Genomic DNA, 16,510 nt, shown 5'->3' with positions numbered 1-16,510 from the left:
AAATCACAATAAGGATGATACTGTCAGGGCAGCTTTGGAGCTCTTTGCCCTTTTTTAGATGAATTCCATCAGTTCATCCCTCAAGAACTGCCAGCTCAGAGCAGAGTCTGTGTTCCCCTCCAGGGACAGGGGCTGCCCTTGATCCTGGGCAGGATTTGGGGCTGTACCTGCTAGCCCAAAGCAGCTGTGATCCCAACAGCATTTCATGGGGACAAATAACCCAAACTTCACTAAATACTACTTCATTTGCAGCTTATACTCTGCTCTGGCTGTCCCACCCCACGCAGACAGCACTCCCAAAAGCTGGTTCTCCTCCCACAGCATCTCCTCCTCCTCCTCCATCCGCAGTTTTTTGGGGCTGAGCATGCTGGATGTCAGAGAGAAGCTGTCATTTCCAGCAAGCTGCTCTGGCTGGCACGTGGGGCAGTTTGGTGGCTCAGGCTGAGGGTTGAGATGCAGAACTTGTGCCTTTTGGGGTTTTCCTGTGGCGTGGCCCTGCTCCAAGCTCCTCCACGTGCCTCTGGAAGAGCTGTAAAGTGTTATTACTCACTCCGGTTTAAGTGGGAAAGTTATTAAAATGCTCTGAAACTCGTGAATGGCAATGGGTAGGTGAGTGTAAGGTTGATTTATTTGATGTGATTTTGCACAGAAATATCACTGTAACACTGCACATCCTCTGGGTCAGCAGTGCTGCTGCCTTGGGAGGATGGTGGGAATCGAATTATTTCATCTGTCCGAAATAGTAACTTTGAAGAGGTGAGGAAATGACTACACCGAAACCATTGTGTGCCATCTGCCTGCTAAAATACTTATAGAAAACATGTTTCCTGGCATATAGCTCTCCAGCCATATGTCTATTGCATCACTCACAATTAAATTAAATCACCCTTAAACACTTGGACAAATTCCCAGCCCGTGTGAACGAGCCTTCATCACTGCTGGATGAAATTTGGACACTTGATCCCATAAATGTTGGGCTGGAATTGGCTCAGGCGTTGTTAACCTGATACAGCTGATGCTGAGTGCTGCGAGATAATTCAAGGCCACGTTCCTTATTGTGGTCTCTCCATTTCTGGGCTGTAAAAACGTGTTAGGGCTCTGAAGGAAAGGAAATCATTCTGCAGGACTCGTTTGCAACACGCTCGAGTCACTTTAAACAGGTTCAAAGGGAGAGTTGTATCCATGAGGAAAGGTGTTGTCCCCCACTCATGGAATAAACAGAAATAACTGAAGGGCCTGGTTACAGCTGGATATTTAGGTATTTTGGATATGCTCAGTGTACACAGAAATATCCAACAACAAAGCCTGTCCTGCTCCTTGTTAGGCTGGCTCAGCTTTTTGTCAGCTGTGGGGGGAAGGAGAGTCCCACTGCCACCACCCTCTGCTGTGTGTCTGGCAGAGAAATTTCTGTGCCAGAGGAATGACCAGGCTCAAAACATGAGTGGATGGATGGATGGATGGATGGAATCATCCCTAGATCTGTCCACAGAAATCCTCTGAGGACAGTGCATTCAGCTAAAGCATAGTCTTAATAAGTAACTTGTTTTGCGGTTTTGTGGCTCTTCCTTTGAGGAAATGTTGGATTTCCCTGTGCTCAGCTGAGCCACTATCCCAAAAGGAGTCCTGACATGGATAGTGCATAAATAGGCATGAAATCCCACATCTTTGACAGTGGGGATGTCATTTGAATCCAAACCAACTTCCACTGGAAACCAAACCCACGAGCTTCCCGTGCAGTGTCTGCCAGCCCTGGTCACTGCCTATTTTTAGTGCAGCTCTCTATTTTCAGTCTGGTTTTGAAAGGTGAAACAAACCCAGCAGCCAAACCTGGATGATCCCATTGGTTTCTTTCATCCAGGAGCAGCCTGGGCTGGTGGAAGCTGTGGAATGTGATGATCTTTAATGTTCTTTCCAACCCAAACCACTCTATGGATCCATCACTCTGATTTTCAGTTGTGTTACTCAACCCAAATTCTCACTTTCGTAGACAAAAACATATCTGTTATTTAAATAAGACTCTTGTCTCACTCTGCCTTTCACATTTCATCTCTGAATTCATTTTCTGGGCTGATATGCAATGTAAAACCTGGTTACACACTGAGTCAGGCGCTTCCCAATGTGTGTGTGTGTGTTTGAGAGAGGAAAAAAGGGAAAATTCTTGGTGGGAGCTGTTGGAGTCAGCAGGGCTGTGCCCACACTCAGCTCTTAGACCATATTTTACTGGGATATTTTGGTCTTTAATAGAGCTGTGTGTCCCTGTCAGTCAGTAATAGATTACTGAACATAATAGAAATCTTTATATAGATGTTGGAGGCCTTTGCTGAGCTGCAGATGTTTCCTTCCAAGAAACATTTTCCTGCCACAGAATCACAGAACGCTTTTGGAGTTGGAAGGGACATTGAAGCATCATCTCATCCAACTCCTGTGCTGAGCTAAAAGCAAAACCTACTGGAATTTTGTCCTACAATAAATGTGGAAATACTATTTGAGGATTTCTTTGTAGGTGACACCAACCTGTTATTTTTTTGTGCCTTTTGATCCTTTTCTGGTTGTAGGCAAATGGGGGTTTGAATCAGATGAATTTTAAGGTCCCTTAAGACCCAAAGCAGTTTCTATGATTCTGTGACTTCAGAGCTGTTTCAGGGGCATCCACAAAAAGATAATACATTGAGCAAGAGCTTCCTCATCCTTCTTTCCACAGCTTTTTTCCTGTCCACCTCATTTTTTGATTTCCTGTTCCCAACGACTGCTTTAGTCACCTCATCATGCAGCTGTAAAAGAAAAAATGGAATTAAGACTGAACTGGAGTTTAGTTTCTCAAGTGTTCTTTTTTTTTTTTTTTTTTAAATACCCAAAGGCTAAAATTCGTATCACAGACTGGTTTGGGTTGGAAGGGATGTTAAGGATCATTCAGTTCCTTCCCTGCCATTGGCAGGGACACCTTCCACTATCCCAGGCTGCTCCAAATCCCATCCAAGCTGGCCTGGAACATTCCAGGGATGGGACATCCCCATGTTAGGATGCAGAGCATCCTCCATCCTGCATTTCCAGCACTGCTCCCAGGTGTGCCTGCAGCACAGTCACTGAACAACCAGAGCCAAGTTTTCCACTCGCTGAGGCTCAGCCTGGTGATAAAAGTGCAGTGGTGTTTCTGGGCTGTGCTCAGAGCTCCCACAAAGCATTCCTAATGAGCTCGGGGAAGTCATTGCTCTCCCGTCCCTCTCCAGCTCCAGCTCCGATGCCAAAGTTTTTGCCTGTGGGTTTTTGTCTCCCCCAGACCTTCTCTCACCCATCTCATTCCTGCTCCCTGTTTGACTGAAGTCAATTTAGTGGAGCTAATGGAGTTACTTCTCTCCAGGTCAGTGATGATTTCACATCCTTGAGTTCCTTGCTTAATTTGCTGAGAAATTTTCTGATTCCAAAGCCCATTTTCAGCATTCCCCCGTTTTCCACAGCGCTGGGCTGATCCTGGGGCTTCTCCTTGTCACTGCTCTCCTCAGGCTGCGTTTGCTGTGCTTTGGGGGAAGTTCAGCTGCAATCCCTCCATCCAGCTGGATCAGGCTGTCCCTGCCTCGCCTTGGACAGGAAAGCAGCAGCTCTCAGGAAAGAGTTAATCCCGGCGAGGCTTTGGGATCCTTTGCTGGGGAGAGGGCTGATCTTTTGTTTGTTTTGAAGCTGCTGGCAGGAAAGTGGGGAGGAGAAAATTACCTAAGTGATAGTGAGGTTGCCACGAACCATATAAAACTGGGAAATCAAAGCGGAGAAAACTCCACCTCGCAGTCCTGGAGCACAAGCACAACCCCTGAAGAGAAACCCACCCCACGAGTGAGTGATCTCAAAGGCTTGAACTCCAACCAAGCTGCATGAGCTCAGAGCTGCTGCAGGGCTGAAGCCGGAGCTGTCCCGGCCGGATCTCTGTGCCTGGGAGCAGGGAATGCTCTTTTTGGGAACTTTCTCCATCATGAAGTGGAGGCAACTGCTGTGCATTGCTGTCTGCATGGTGGAGCTGGCTGGTGAGTAGTGACTGCCCCAAATCCTGGGTGACACCAGGGACTGGGGCACGGGGGAGCTGCTGGGGGGGAGATGCTTCTTTGTGAGTTTGGGATTGCAGTTCCACCCCAAAAACTCTGCGGTGACATTTTACAGAGCAGAGTTGGCATCACATCATGGCCAATGTGCTCACAGCCATGTGCTGGGGAAAAAAAAACTTAAAAAACTTGGTGCTGCTTAGAAAAGGAGAGGAATCAGGATCTAAACTCCCTGAAAAATCCTGGATAACATGAATGCAGCCGGCAAAGAGTGCAGCCACAGTTCAAGTTGTCTCTCATTCTGCGCTGGTGTAAATGAGCCACACTTTTGTTTTGTGGCTGGAACTAAACATTTGCTGAAAATCAAATGAATCTCCATAAATATTAAAATCTCCTATTGCAGCTCTTCAAATATTCATCATATGAAGCAATGAATAACAGCACCGAGATTTTTCTGGGTACTACTTTTGAAAGGGTTATATTTTAGGGAAATACTATCATTTTTGTCCCAAACCCAACAACCATGAGGTAATAAAAAAGGACTAAAAAAGTGAAGCAGCGCTCTGTGTGTTGCCTGGTGTGCTGGGACAGGAGCCAGGAGCCTGCGGGTGTCTCCTCAAATGTAATTTTTTCTTACTCACACAAATGTGAGCGACGAGATCTATTGCAGGAATTTGCTGTGTTTTGTTCTCCTCTTTCACAGAGCTCCTTTCATGTTCCCCTGGCTGCCCAGGTAAATTGCTCACCTGAGCTGCTTCCTGGCCCTCCAGTCTGTGTTAATTTTACAGGAATTTTTTAAAAAACCAGTTTTTATTTATGAGAAATGCCATTCAGGACTGTGTGGTTGGGCTGAAGTGAGAGAGGGTGTGAGACAAAGGTGAGATGCAAAGCTTGGGTTTCAAACCTTGAGCTTCTTATACAAAACAAAAGTGATGGAAAAGTGATAACAAGCTCGGATTTTGGAAGGACAAAGTCACTGGGCAGCAGGGGTTTTAATGCTGAAAAATGTCCTTGCCAAGCCCCTACCCATCATTCCTGCAGGATATTCCTGGCTGGAAAGTGCAGGAGGTTGATTTTCTCTCAGTGTAGCTGCTGAGGAACATCAGGCAGCTCACCCTCGGGGCACTGCTTGCTCCTCAGCTCCGTGGGGAGTCCCAGGGAATTCATCAAAGCTGCAGTTGTGCAACTCCTGTGGAAATCCCAATTCTGTGGGTTTGGGCTGGAGTTGCTCCTGGCAGTGCTGCTGAGGGTGGGACCACCAGCCTCCTCCTGCTCCCAGGACACCTCCAGATAAAGCCACGTGTTTTGTAGGAAAAATACCCTTTTGCCATGCTGGGGCAGGGGTAGGGGTCCTACAAGTGCTGTGTGTGGATGTGGTGTGGGGAGGATGGAGTTTGGGTACCTGGAGAGCCAGGAGCAGCCTGGTCCAACCCCACAGGAGTAAATCCCATTAAAAATCTCCTGCTGGCCTTTGCCTGGTTCTTTGAGGTTCTTCCCGAGTTTCAAGGAGCACAGGAGAGGTTTAGAGCAATCCCTGCCCTGCAGAGTGGGCTGCTGTTCCCAGACCCTCCCAAGCTCCTGGGAGGATGCTGTGAGCAGCTTGTGTTGGAAAATTGGGGATGGAGAAACCACATGGAGAGCTGTCCCGTGCTTGTCTCAGAGTGAACATGGGAAAGGGAGTATAGATTGCGTTTGTACCTAATGAAAACTTTGGAGTTTAATTTAACCTTATATATTTATTTTTTATATATATTTCATTCACCTCTGCCAAACTCGATTTTCAGAAAAATCTCTTTCCTTGCCATTTTCAAGCATTCTCTCTTTCCCTTCATTTCCTTTGCAACACTTATTGAAGTTCTAAACATCGGGAAAGGAAAAAGAGACTTTAAAAGTTCCAGCTGCTCCATTTTAACATCCTTTCGAGGCTGCTGCTCCAGCCAGGAGAAATCCCAACCCCCCGGGAAGGTGCTGGGATCCCAGGCTGCAGAGAAGCCCCAATCCCAAGGAAAACCTTGGAGCAGCAGCTGGGTTTGGTGTGGCAGCTCGGGGGGCTCCCCAGCCCCAGCCCCACACCCACATCCTGTCTGGGCGAAGGAAAAGGGGGAGGGAAGGGATTTTTATCAGATATTTCCAGAGGGAAGAGGGCTCCACCCGCTTGAATTCCTGCCACATGGCTGAGAGCTGTGAGGCTGGAAAGGCATGAGTAATGCCGGCTGGAGCCCTTGGAGGGGCTGCTGCGGGAGCCTGGGCTGGCTCCAGCTCCTGCTCTGCATCCCACAGCTCCACAGCTCCTCTTCTGCATCCCATCATCCCATACCTTCCTCCTTCTCTGCATCCCGGGGTCTGTACCCCCTTGTTCTTCATCCCGTGATTCCTTACCCTTCTCTTCATTCCATGGTTCCTTTACCCTCCTCTTCCTCATCCCACAGTTCTGTTCCCCCTTGTTCTTCATCCCACTGTTCCATACCCTCCTCCCCTACACCCCACAGTTCTGGATTCTCCTTGTCTCCATCCCATGGTTCTGTGTCCTCCTGGGTTTCATCCCCACCCTCGTCTGCAGCCTCTGGGAGCAGCAGTGCCCTTGTGCCAACTCAGGGCATCCCTTTGCTGTAGCTCCTGAAGTACCCAGAGCTTGGAAATAAATTCTGTTCAAGACAGAAGTGGAGAAACTCCCCTGACCCAGAAGGGGTCCAGAGAGCCAAAGGTTGAGCAAAGGGTTTGCCAGAGGTTCCCCAAGAGACCTCTTGGGTAACCAGAACCAGCCCAGGAGCTGCAGGTCCTGCCCAGAGATTCCCAGTGGGATTTGCCTCCCCAGTTTTGTTTGCTGTGGGTGCAGAATTGGGCTCCAACCATGGAAACTTCTCTCCTCTTTCCTGAACCTTTGCCACTGCAGAGCTGTTTTGTGGCACAGAGCTCAGGGATGAGTCTTGGAGCAAGTTTAACATTTATATTGTTGCCTCTTCTTTATTCAACCTCAGAACCTTCCTAAGCCCCGTTATTAAAATATCTTTAAAAAATCATTTACTTTTTAAACCCAGGCAGGTGAACACAATGGGTGCTGTGAAGTGCAATTTTCTTTCCCATCTCTGCATGGTTTTGCTCCTGCACGTGCTTGCACTGCCAGGTGAAGATTTCTCCCAGGTTAATAAATAGCTTGGCTTAAACTCTAAACCCTCAATCCTAACAAATTGACAAAGTTTAATAAAGCCATTAAAAATGGATGGTGCAATAAATAACCCTCTTTAGCTGAGCACCACGTGGATTATCCAGCCCACATCTGGATCATTATTTATCTCATGAGCCCAAAGGTTCCAAAAAAACTCAGCCCTGTTTTGGGGGAAAGCTCCTGCACATGCTCCAAGAAAGGCAAGAAAAAGAAATCCAAAGTGACAGCTCCTCTCCCAAATTACACCGAGCCGCAGCCAGGCTCCCATTTCAATATTCAGTGCTGAAAAGGCTTTGATTAGAAATACCCCTGGTGCTTCACAAACATCTGGAAGAGTTCAGAGGTGCTTGGGTGGCTGTGGCACTGGGGGAGGTCAAGCCCAGGCTCTGCATTGTTCTGGTGATGTAAAGTTTCCTGCTCGTGGCCACGAAAACAAAAAGTTGTGCGTAAAGCCTGGCTTTGGCTTCGTGCTGCTCCTTATTCTGGGCAGGCAGTCATGCCTGCTGCTTTTGATTTGCTAAAAGTCATCAGGAAAACTCGCTGATTTAACCAGTTGGAACTGAATTGTCCTGGAGAAGAAGGAACTCCTCTCCCTGAAATAACAGCTGTGCCAGAACCTGAATTCCAGCTCCAGACACCTGCGCTGAGCCCTCGGCAGGGAACCCCAGAGCAGCTGTGGGATGGGATGGGATGGGATGGGATGGGATGGGATGGGATGGGATGGGATGGAACAGCAAGGGCAGCAGCAGAGCAGGCAGCCCCAGTCTGGGGCACACATTTCCCCCTCTGGCCCTGCCAGAGCTGCTCCATCTCTCAGGGTGGCTTTGGGAGGATGAAGTAACTTTTCTTGGAGCTGGGGCTCCCCTGGGCAGAGCTACAAATGGAACAACACATTTGGGATGATTTTCTCTTTAGTGCCTGGATAAGAATCTTAAACACCGAGAGCCCTGGGGTAGAGACTGAAGCTGTTTGTTAAAAGTGGGAATAGATCTCACTAAAAGAGAAGGTTGAGGAATGGGGAGGAATGCATTTTCACTGACTCATGTAGTTCATTTCAGAAGGACAAGCTGGAAGTGTCATCTCTGTAACACAGCAGGAAGCAATACATAAACTTTAAGTTAGAACAGCAGAGCACTCTCCAAACATTCTGCTTTACCTCCAAAGATGTTTTCGCTCATGAGTCAGGGCTGATCCCAAGCCAGTGGGAATGTTTCTATTTACTTTGAGATTGTGCCTGCAACTGTAAATCCAACTTATCTATCCTGAGGCACACAAGTGATCTCTTCCAAGGCTTGATTCTTCCCTCCCAGGATTATAAACCCAAACTGCTATGAAATCCAGCTTTGTGCAGAGCTTTGTGCATCCACCAGTGAGCCGAGGATGGGCTGGGATGAGGATAGCAGGGAGCTTGTCCTTCTCCTCCTGAGAGCCCTGGAGGGGCTGCACCAGTGTCTGGTGAAATGTTTCATCCCTAAGCCTCTCCCAGATGTGCTGCGAGGCTTCCTGCCAGTTTGGGGCAAGAAAAAGTGAATCTGTGAGAGCAGCTAAACCTTTCCTGCTTTTCCCCAGGGGCTCAGCAGCCCCTAAGAGCTTCCTCTTCCCTCAGGCTGCACTGCTGGGAGCACAGCAGAGACCCCAACCCTGACAGCCACAGCGGTGACAGAGAAGGACACCAGCAGTGGGACAGCCAGCAAGGCCAGCACTGCTGCCACAGCCTCGGGAGATGCCAGCACTGCCACAACAATACCTGGTAACCTCTCCCTTTGCTCCCCCTGTGATTCCTGGTAGCTTTTGTATGAATAATTAGGTTTATTAAGTGCACAGGCTTGCACCATTAAGGCATGGTTTGTGTTCGCAGAAGGAAAAGAGGCTGAGTATGGTCAAAAGGTTTAATTCCACCCAAAAAATCCAACCTGAGGACACCCAACCCAGCTGAGCCAGGGCTAATGAGAGTTTCTTAGAGAGCCAATAACTCCCTGTTCTGCTGCTGGCTATGACAAATCAATATTGTCCTTCAGTCACCGCAGTGCCAGAGCTCAGAGCATTGACATTTTCTCCTGTCCCCTTTTTTTGTGTCTCTGCCAAGCTGAAGGCTCAGCCAGCTCCGTGGCCACCAGCCCCAGCTCCCCAGGGCCCACTGGGCAGCTGAGGACAAGCCCCCAGCCCAGCCCAGCCTCCACATCCCTGCCAGGCACCTCCCTGGAGCCCCAGCACAGCAGCCCAGGGGTGTCCACCACACAGAGCCCTGGGACACAGCCCAGGGACGGGGCAGGAACCTCAGGATCCCCGTCTGGGAGCAGCTCTGCAGCCACCTCGGAGCATCCTTCTGTGTCACCTGCCACCACCACCCTGCACACGGCCAGGGACAGCCCCCAGGTGAGGATGGGCACCACGGGAGGTTGGGATTGTCCCACACCCCAAACAGGGTACTGACCCCACCCCTGTGTTCTGCCTTCCAGCCCCTGCTCCCTGTCATCGCCTGTCACCAGAGCAGAGACCAGGGTGACACTGGAGCCATCTGCCTGCAGCTCAACAAGTCCCACAGCTGCGTGAGTGTCCTGCGTGTGTCCGAGGGGAGAACGGGCAGGAGGAGGAGGGGGCTGCAAGGGCACTGCAGCTGTGGGGTCACCCAGCAGTGGGGTCACCCAGATATGGGGTCACCCAGCACGCCTGGGATGTCTCTTTGGGGTGGGAGCTCACATCAGTCACCCTCGGGCACAGCAGCTGAGCTGGGGCAGACTGATGTGGGAGGGGATGGTCACAGCTGTCCCAGGAGGATCCCAAAGGGGTGGATCCCCAAGGCATCACAGCAGTTCCGGGGGAAATGCAACCTCCCAATGGAATTAAACCTCCTTTTTTCATGCCTGAGCTCTGGGGTCAGGTCAGCTTCTAAAGCATCTCCCACCGTGTCTAACAGGAAGCTGCCTTTGTTCTTCTTCTTCCTCTTCCCTGTTGGGAACAAAAGTGCCTTTTTTTGTCTTGCCAACTGCCCTAGGAAAGAAAACAGGGCATTGGAAGGAGGTGCTCAGTGTCCCCAGCAACTCCTGAGGGAATCCCAGGCTGGCTGTGACTGTCCTTGGCCTTGAGCACCAAAAATGAAGCATTTATCAGAGCTGAGGGGTCTGTTGTGGGTGGGAGGAAGAAACCTTTCCCTCTGGAGGCACAGCCTGCCCCAGAGGGTGGATGGTGCTGGACCTTGTGAGACAACAATGCCCTGGGTGTGAAATACAGATAAAATACATCGTTTCAGTGCTGTCACTGAGCCATACCTCTGCCACTTAGGACGAGTGAGTCTCACTTGGCTTTGCTCCACAGATCAGTGATTCAATGGCATTTCGGCTCGTTCCTGTTTACAGGGACTGCACTCGAGCAGGAATCCACATGGAAACTCTCGTGGGAGGTGGAGATTCCGATCACAGATGCCATCTAGTGGGCTCTGATCCTTCTGGGCACAGGGTTTATGCATTTCCTGTACAAATGAGTGCATATAGGACATCCAGAGCATCCTACAGAGTCACAGCTCACATAGCCTGAACCTTCCCTCCACCAGGAACAACCCAAACATCCCCAATTCCCACCTGGGCTTTCTGGGAGCTCCCACCCCACAGCAGAGCAGCCCTGGAGTGGGAGCAGGCAGCTCAGGCTGGACCTGGGAACCAGATAGGGAGCAGACAGGAGGGACTGAGTGTCCCCATTTCCTGCTGGCCTTTCCCGAGGCAAATGAGCAATCAGCTGGCACCCGGCGCTGCTAATTGCAAAGGGAAATTCTGACACTCCGATGAGTTCTTTCCAGAGCACAGAAAGGAAAATACACACTTGGGTCTCTTGTTCCATCTTGGCCTCCCTCCCCCCCAAGCCAAGCGCTATAGAAACAGCTGAGAATGATTTGTTTGTTGTTCTCCCGTGGAGGAGTTTCTGCGTCTTTGTGAGCTTGGGGGATGGAGGGATCTGAGCAGTGCTGGGGCAGCTCTGAGCCTGCAGGACAAGGGGGATTCCTCCTTTCACAGCCCCACACTGGTGGGGTTTAGTCCAGGGCAGGAGCAGCACAGGGCTGAGCTGGAGTTGTCTCTCAGGGATGGGCACAGCCACAGCTCAGACATTGTCCCCAGCCTGGACATTGTCCCCAGCCCCAGCTCGGACACTGTCCCTGGCTGGGAGGATGTCAGGGAGGCTGATAAGGGTTTTAGCAGCTCTGGGCTCCCTCTGTCTCCAAGCCTGGCTGGGGCTGAAAATAACCCGAGGAGAAAGCCTATCCTGTCTGACACAGAAATCGGCTCACAAAGGCTGCAGCTCCTCACTCCTCTTCCTCTTCCACCCCAGAGTCAGTTCAGCTCTAAAATGTGAGAAATTAGTGGTTTTTTACCTAGCCTTTGATCAGCAACCTAGCAAAAACATTGAAGACATTTCCTAAACAGGAAGGCTCAATGCTTCTTTGTTATTTCCCTCTTTTCCCAGCCCCTGCCTGGGACTCTGAAACAATAGGGCTCTTCTCTTGTTCCAGCCCAAAAACTGGGGAGACTTGCCATGAGATTCAGATCCTAAATTTAGCCTTGTTTAAATGCTGTTATCAGGAGTTGCTAATATTATCTTCATTTAATTTATTCCCATTAAGACACAAGAAATTAATAGCTCCACCTCCAAGGTGTTGGGGCTCTGGGCAGTGCTGGAGTGGGAGGGGAGGGTGTGACACCCAAATCAGCTTTGCAGGGCACAGAGAAGCCACCAAAACCCAAATGGGAAAGCACAACACCTCCACCTGCATGGCTGAGGCAAAGAATTTCTCTGTTTGGTTCAATTTCTGCTCTTTCCAAACACTTTGCAGGAAGACTTTTTAGAGAGGAAAGGATCAGATTTATGGCAAGCAGTATGTGAAAACAGAACCCACACCATGGACTCCCCCTGCGAGGTCAAACTCACTCCATCCAGCCTGGACAGGAACTGTTTGCTCCTCATCCTCAAAGGAGAGAAAGGTCAGTGGAGGTGATTCCTTGGCTGTGGCCCATGGATTGTGACCCTGATGTGGGCAATGGGGCAGGGAGGAGAAACATCTCTGCAATTCTGCTCTTCTTTCTGGGGGCTTGGAATTGCCTCCAGGAGCAACCTTGGCTGCTCTGTGCACAGAGCTCTTTGGTGTGCCACGAGCTACAGAGTGTGTAATTAAATGTATGGAATAATGTATATCTAATATGTGTAATGTGCATTTTTCATGTGTGTAATGTGCTCTCCTGCTCTAAACCCTGCAGATCCTGACAAACTCCTGAACATGCTCCAGAAGTCTCACTTGGAAAAGGTAAATCCCTTAAGCTAATCCAGCTGTGAAAAGTGGCTGCCCAAGTGGCTCGAGAGATGAGAGTGTGAGATCAGTTGGGCTGGGGGAGATGCTGAAACTTGGATCTGCCTCCAGTTTGGAGGTGCCTGATGAGTGTAGAGATCCTTGGCAGTGTCCAAGGCCAGGCTGGACAGGGCTTGGAGCCACCTGGGACAGTGGGAGGTGTCCCTGTCCATGGCAGAGGTGGCACTGGATGATTTTTAAGGTCCCAACCCAAACTAGTCTGGGATTCTGTGGTTGGAACCAACCAGCAGTGAGGCTGTGATGCACCACAGGAGAACCAGTGCAACCCATGGGGGCAGAAATGGTTCTGTAAAACACTGTTGCATTTCTTTAGAAAAGGTTTGGACCCATCAATAACTCTCAGGATGCACTTGGCACTTGGCTCCTCCAAAGGACCAGGCTGACATTAATTAATTCCTCCTCTCAGCACTCCCCTGAGGCTGAGCTGGTGGGGCTGAGCCTCAGGTATCTCTTGGTGCATAAACAGCAGAGCTGCAGCACACAGAGACACCTCAGTGCGCTCTAAACCCCGGGGTGTGCTCCAGAGGACAAAAATTCCCTGTGCAACAGGAGCCTCCAGGCTGGGAATGAGGACGTGAGGGCTCCCAGGGCTGGGGCAGAGCCGGGGCAGCAAAGCCCAGCTTTGTTTACATGCACTTTCCCAAGGAGGTGAGGAGCAGCATTGTTCAAAGCCTGTGCAGCAGATGCAAATGTTTCCTGTTTGTCCCACTCCCGCCTCTCTTTGGTGTTTCGCTTTTTTTTTCCCCAGTTTGGAATAGAATCCCTTAAAAAGGAGAATGTGAGGAGCCCCCGGGACACTTCCCAGAGGACGCTGATCGCCCTGGTCACATCTGGCCTGCTGCTGGCGTTCCTGGGGCTGGCTGGATACTTCCTGATGAAGAGGCGCAGCTGGAGCCCCGCGGGAGAGAGGCTGGTCAGTGCTTACAGGTGGCAGAGCCGCAGGTAGAGAGGAGCCTGCCAGCACAGGGGGGTCCTGGGGGGAAAAAGGGTGTTCCTCACCCCCTGGGGCTCTCTGTGTGTCCTCAGGGTGTGTCCCCAAGGTTTGGGACAGCCTGGGTAGGGCAAGGGGCAGGGGCAGTGCACAGGGCGAGGGGAAACCTCTCCTGCCTCCCCAAATCCACCCCCAGCTGGTGGCTCCTGCAACAGAACTGCCCCTTGCTCACACCTCCCTCAGGTCTAACACTTGTTTTCGCTCAGCAGTCAGAGCTCATCCAGCAAGACCCCTCCAGAGCCACCGAAACCTTATGAATTTGTCATTAAAAGTGACTCACTTTAACTTCCATTCCTTGTTCGAGTCCCGTGTCTGTACCCATGCTGTAATAAAGGCTATTTCTCCCCACAAGCCATGGTAATAAAACATATCAAGAAAGAAAGAGGCAGAAATTTCCTATTTCCATTCTCCCCTCTCCAGGCAGGCTGACCCTGAGAGCTCCTCCTCAGCAGTGACTTTTAGGGATTTGACCCTGTGTCAAGTGAGGCTGAGCCATGATTTCCCCCATCACTGCCCAGTGGGAGCAGCTGTGTCCTGGGAAGCCATCAGGGTGTTTCCTGGCCAGGAAGGAGATTCCCAGGACACAGAGCTGGGAAATGCCTGTGTCAGAGGCAGGGACACTGTCCCTGTGTCCCTGATGTTGGCATGGAAACCCCTGGCAGTGCCAACCCCAATCCCAGGTGAGACACATCCAGCCCAGCCATGGGAAAGGGGCTGAGGGAACACCAGCCAGCATCCTGCTGGATGCTGCTGAGGAAATTCCAGCTGGGAATTGCCACCTGGGATCACCAGTGCCCATTCCAGGGCCACTAGAAATGTCACAGCACCTGTGGAGTTCTGGTGAGGGCATGGAGGCAGCTCTGGGTGGCCCTGGATCCTCCAGAGGGACCTGCTACTCACACAAACACTGTCAGCCAGGCCTGCAGAGCTGAGCCCTGCACCTCTGCTGGTGCCTGTTGAGAGCTGTGTGCCTCAGGGGAAGGGAAGAGAAAGACAATTTCCATCATTTCCATTCAGTGGTGCTCCTTGCCTGGCCAAAGGGGACAGCAGAGCTTCTGTCCCAAGGTCAGCTCCAAACCCTAGCTAGGAGAAAACTCCAGAACCTGACTAAAAAACCTTCTCTTTCCAGGTGCAGAAGGAAAAACTGCAGTTCCTGGGTGGTTTTCCTGCTCCACATTGGTTCAAGGCCCTGCTCCCCTTCTTGTCAGTGAGAGCAGTGCCCTGACCTGGGGCTGACTGACCCTCCTGCCCTCACACCAGCAGCCCTTTCCCGTCCCTAACCCTGTCCCTTGTGTCCCTGCCAGGCTGAAGATCCCTACTACACGGAGAGTGGCAGCCAGGGGAACACCATGCTGATGACACCTTCCCAGGAGCCAGCAGAGCTGCAGGAGAAGCCAAACCTCCCCAACCTCAACGGGGGAACCCAGGAGAACGGGACGGGCCAGGTGTCCTCCAAGAATGGCCACTCTGGCCGGCAGCACAGCCCTGCTGACACCGAGATGTGACCAGGAGTGACCACGGGAGCCACCAGAGGGACAGGGACAGGGCAGGAGACTTCCAGGGACAGTTAGGGAATTGCAGACCTTCTGAATTGTTGTTGTTGTTTCTGTGAAGAACTTCAAAATCAGCCGAAAGCACACTGAGGGCCAGAGCTGCCAAAGAGCAGCTTCTCTGCCTCCTCCTCCTCCTCTTCCTCCTCCTCCTCCCATTGACCACACAAGACAATTTTTTGCAGCTGTTCTCTGCTTTTGTTGTTAGAAGAACATCAGGAACATCAAGTGCCCTTAGCCCTCCACAGCTTTTCAGCGGAGGCAGAGTTTGACCCCAAGCAGCCCAAATTTCTGGTAGCAATATGTTAGGCTGATTAAAGTAGTTAAACTGGGATTGCAGTGACAAAAACCTCTCAGGTTTCCAATAGTTTTGGTTAACAGAGCTGTTTATAATCTCATCTTTCTGTTTAAGTGCAGGATTTCTTCCTCTTCTAAGACCATCAGGCATTAAACCCCCTTCTTGTGCCTTAGGGCTCCTCTACTCTTTCCTACTCCAGCAGAATTTGCTGAAGCTCTGATGTAAAACTTTCCACATGGAATTGAAGGCTGAAATGTCAATAGGCCTCACCTTGTTTCTTTTTGAACCTTACCAGGGCTGTGTCCTGTTGTTTTAGAGGAAAAGCTTCCCCAGCCTCCTCCTGCCAGGGCTGGGGCTGTGAGGAGGCAGAGCCAGCAACTGATCCCTTGAGTGAGATGGAGAGCTCTGCCTAGGGCTGTGGGGCTCTGGGGGTGTGTGGGGCTGGAACTGTCCCTGCTGGCTCCTGGGGCAGGAATTTGGGAATTAGAGGTGCCAAAGGGCTCCCAGTGGGAGGAGTGGGAGACACAAACCCCAGCTCTGCAGTGGGGCTTCTCTCTGCACCAGCAGCAGATAGATGAACAAAAAGCAGGATTTTCCCTTTGGGAAGCAGCAAATCCCAGGAGCAGGTCTGACCCAGCCCTGCTCTGATCCTGCTCTCCAGGGAAGCACTGCTGGAGCTCAGTGGGACCCAGGGACCCAGGGCAGGGTTGTTCCCCATCCCAAGCATGTTTTTAGGGAGCCAAAGCCCTGCTGGTGCCAGCCCAGGAGAGGTGGTGGCTCAACATGAGCACCAGCAGTGACCTCCACACCCAAAACAAGCCCAAAACCAGCCCTAGAAGCTGCTCTAACCTCTCATGAGTGAATTCATCCCCACCTTTTCTCAGTGCTGAACACCTGAGGGGAAGGGGTTTTTTCTGGTACAGTGCTCAAAGCAAGGACAGCAACGTCCATCACCACCTGGGGCTGGTTTTTGTGGGTGCAAGAGATGCATAAACACAATTAAAATATTCCAGGCTGTTTGCTTTGGTGTGAATCGCTTCTCCCAAGTCTCATTGTAAATATCCCGGTTGGAAAAGGAAAATAATTAAGTATTAAAAACTGGTTTCTCTGTTGTGTCCTTGGAA

The 16,510-nt window shown here is 50.8% G+C and overlaps 1 protein-coding gene across 3 annotated transcripts; it reads left to right on the top strand.

The window, feature by feature from the left end:
• Window positions 1–3,611: 3,611 nt before the first annotated feature.
• CD34 (CD34 molecule) lies at window positions 3,612–16,510 on the top strand. Of its 3 annotated transcripts, none has more exons than XM_085044224.1 (8): window positions 3,612–4,013; window positions 8,801–8,944; window positions 9,281–9,570; window positions 9,654–9,743; window positions 12,017–12,164; window positions 12,438–12,484; window positions 13,296–13,460; window positions 13,748–13,889. In XM_085044224.1, exons 1-8 carry the CDS (start codon window positions 3,935–3,937, stop codon window positions 13,793–13,795), a joined length of 1,011 nt encoding a protein of 336 aa, XP_084900350.1. In that variant the 5' UTR covers window positions 3,612–3,934; the 3' UTR covers window positions 13,796–13,889. The 3 variants fall into 3 exon arrangements, with proteins under 3 accessions (XP_084900350.1, XP_084900348.1, XP_084900347.1); XM_085044222.1 differs by having other exon boundaries at window positions 13,745–13,889; XM_085044221.1 differs by lacking the exon at window positions 13,748–13,889 and adding an exon at window positions 14,843–16,510 and having other exon boundaries at window positions 3,626–4,013.

The sequence above is a fragment of the Lichenostomus cassidix genome, unplaced genomic scaffold (assembly GCF_008360975.1).
Source record: "Lichenostomus cassidix isolate B80296 unplaced genomic scaffold, HeHo_3.0 unassigened_scaffold_chr26, whole genome shotgun sequence".
Classification (NCBI taxonomy): domain Eukaryota; kingdom Metazoa; phylum Chordata; class Aves; order Passeriformes; family Meliphagidae; genus Lichenostomus; species Lichenostomus cassidix.
The sequence above is the reverse complement of the archived record's forward strand: the minus strand, read 5'-3'. Positions and strand labels throughout refer to the sequence as shown.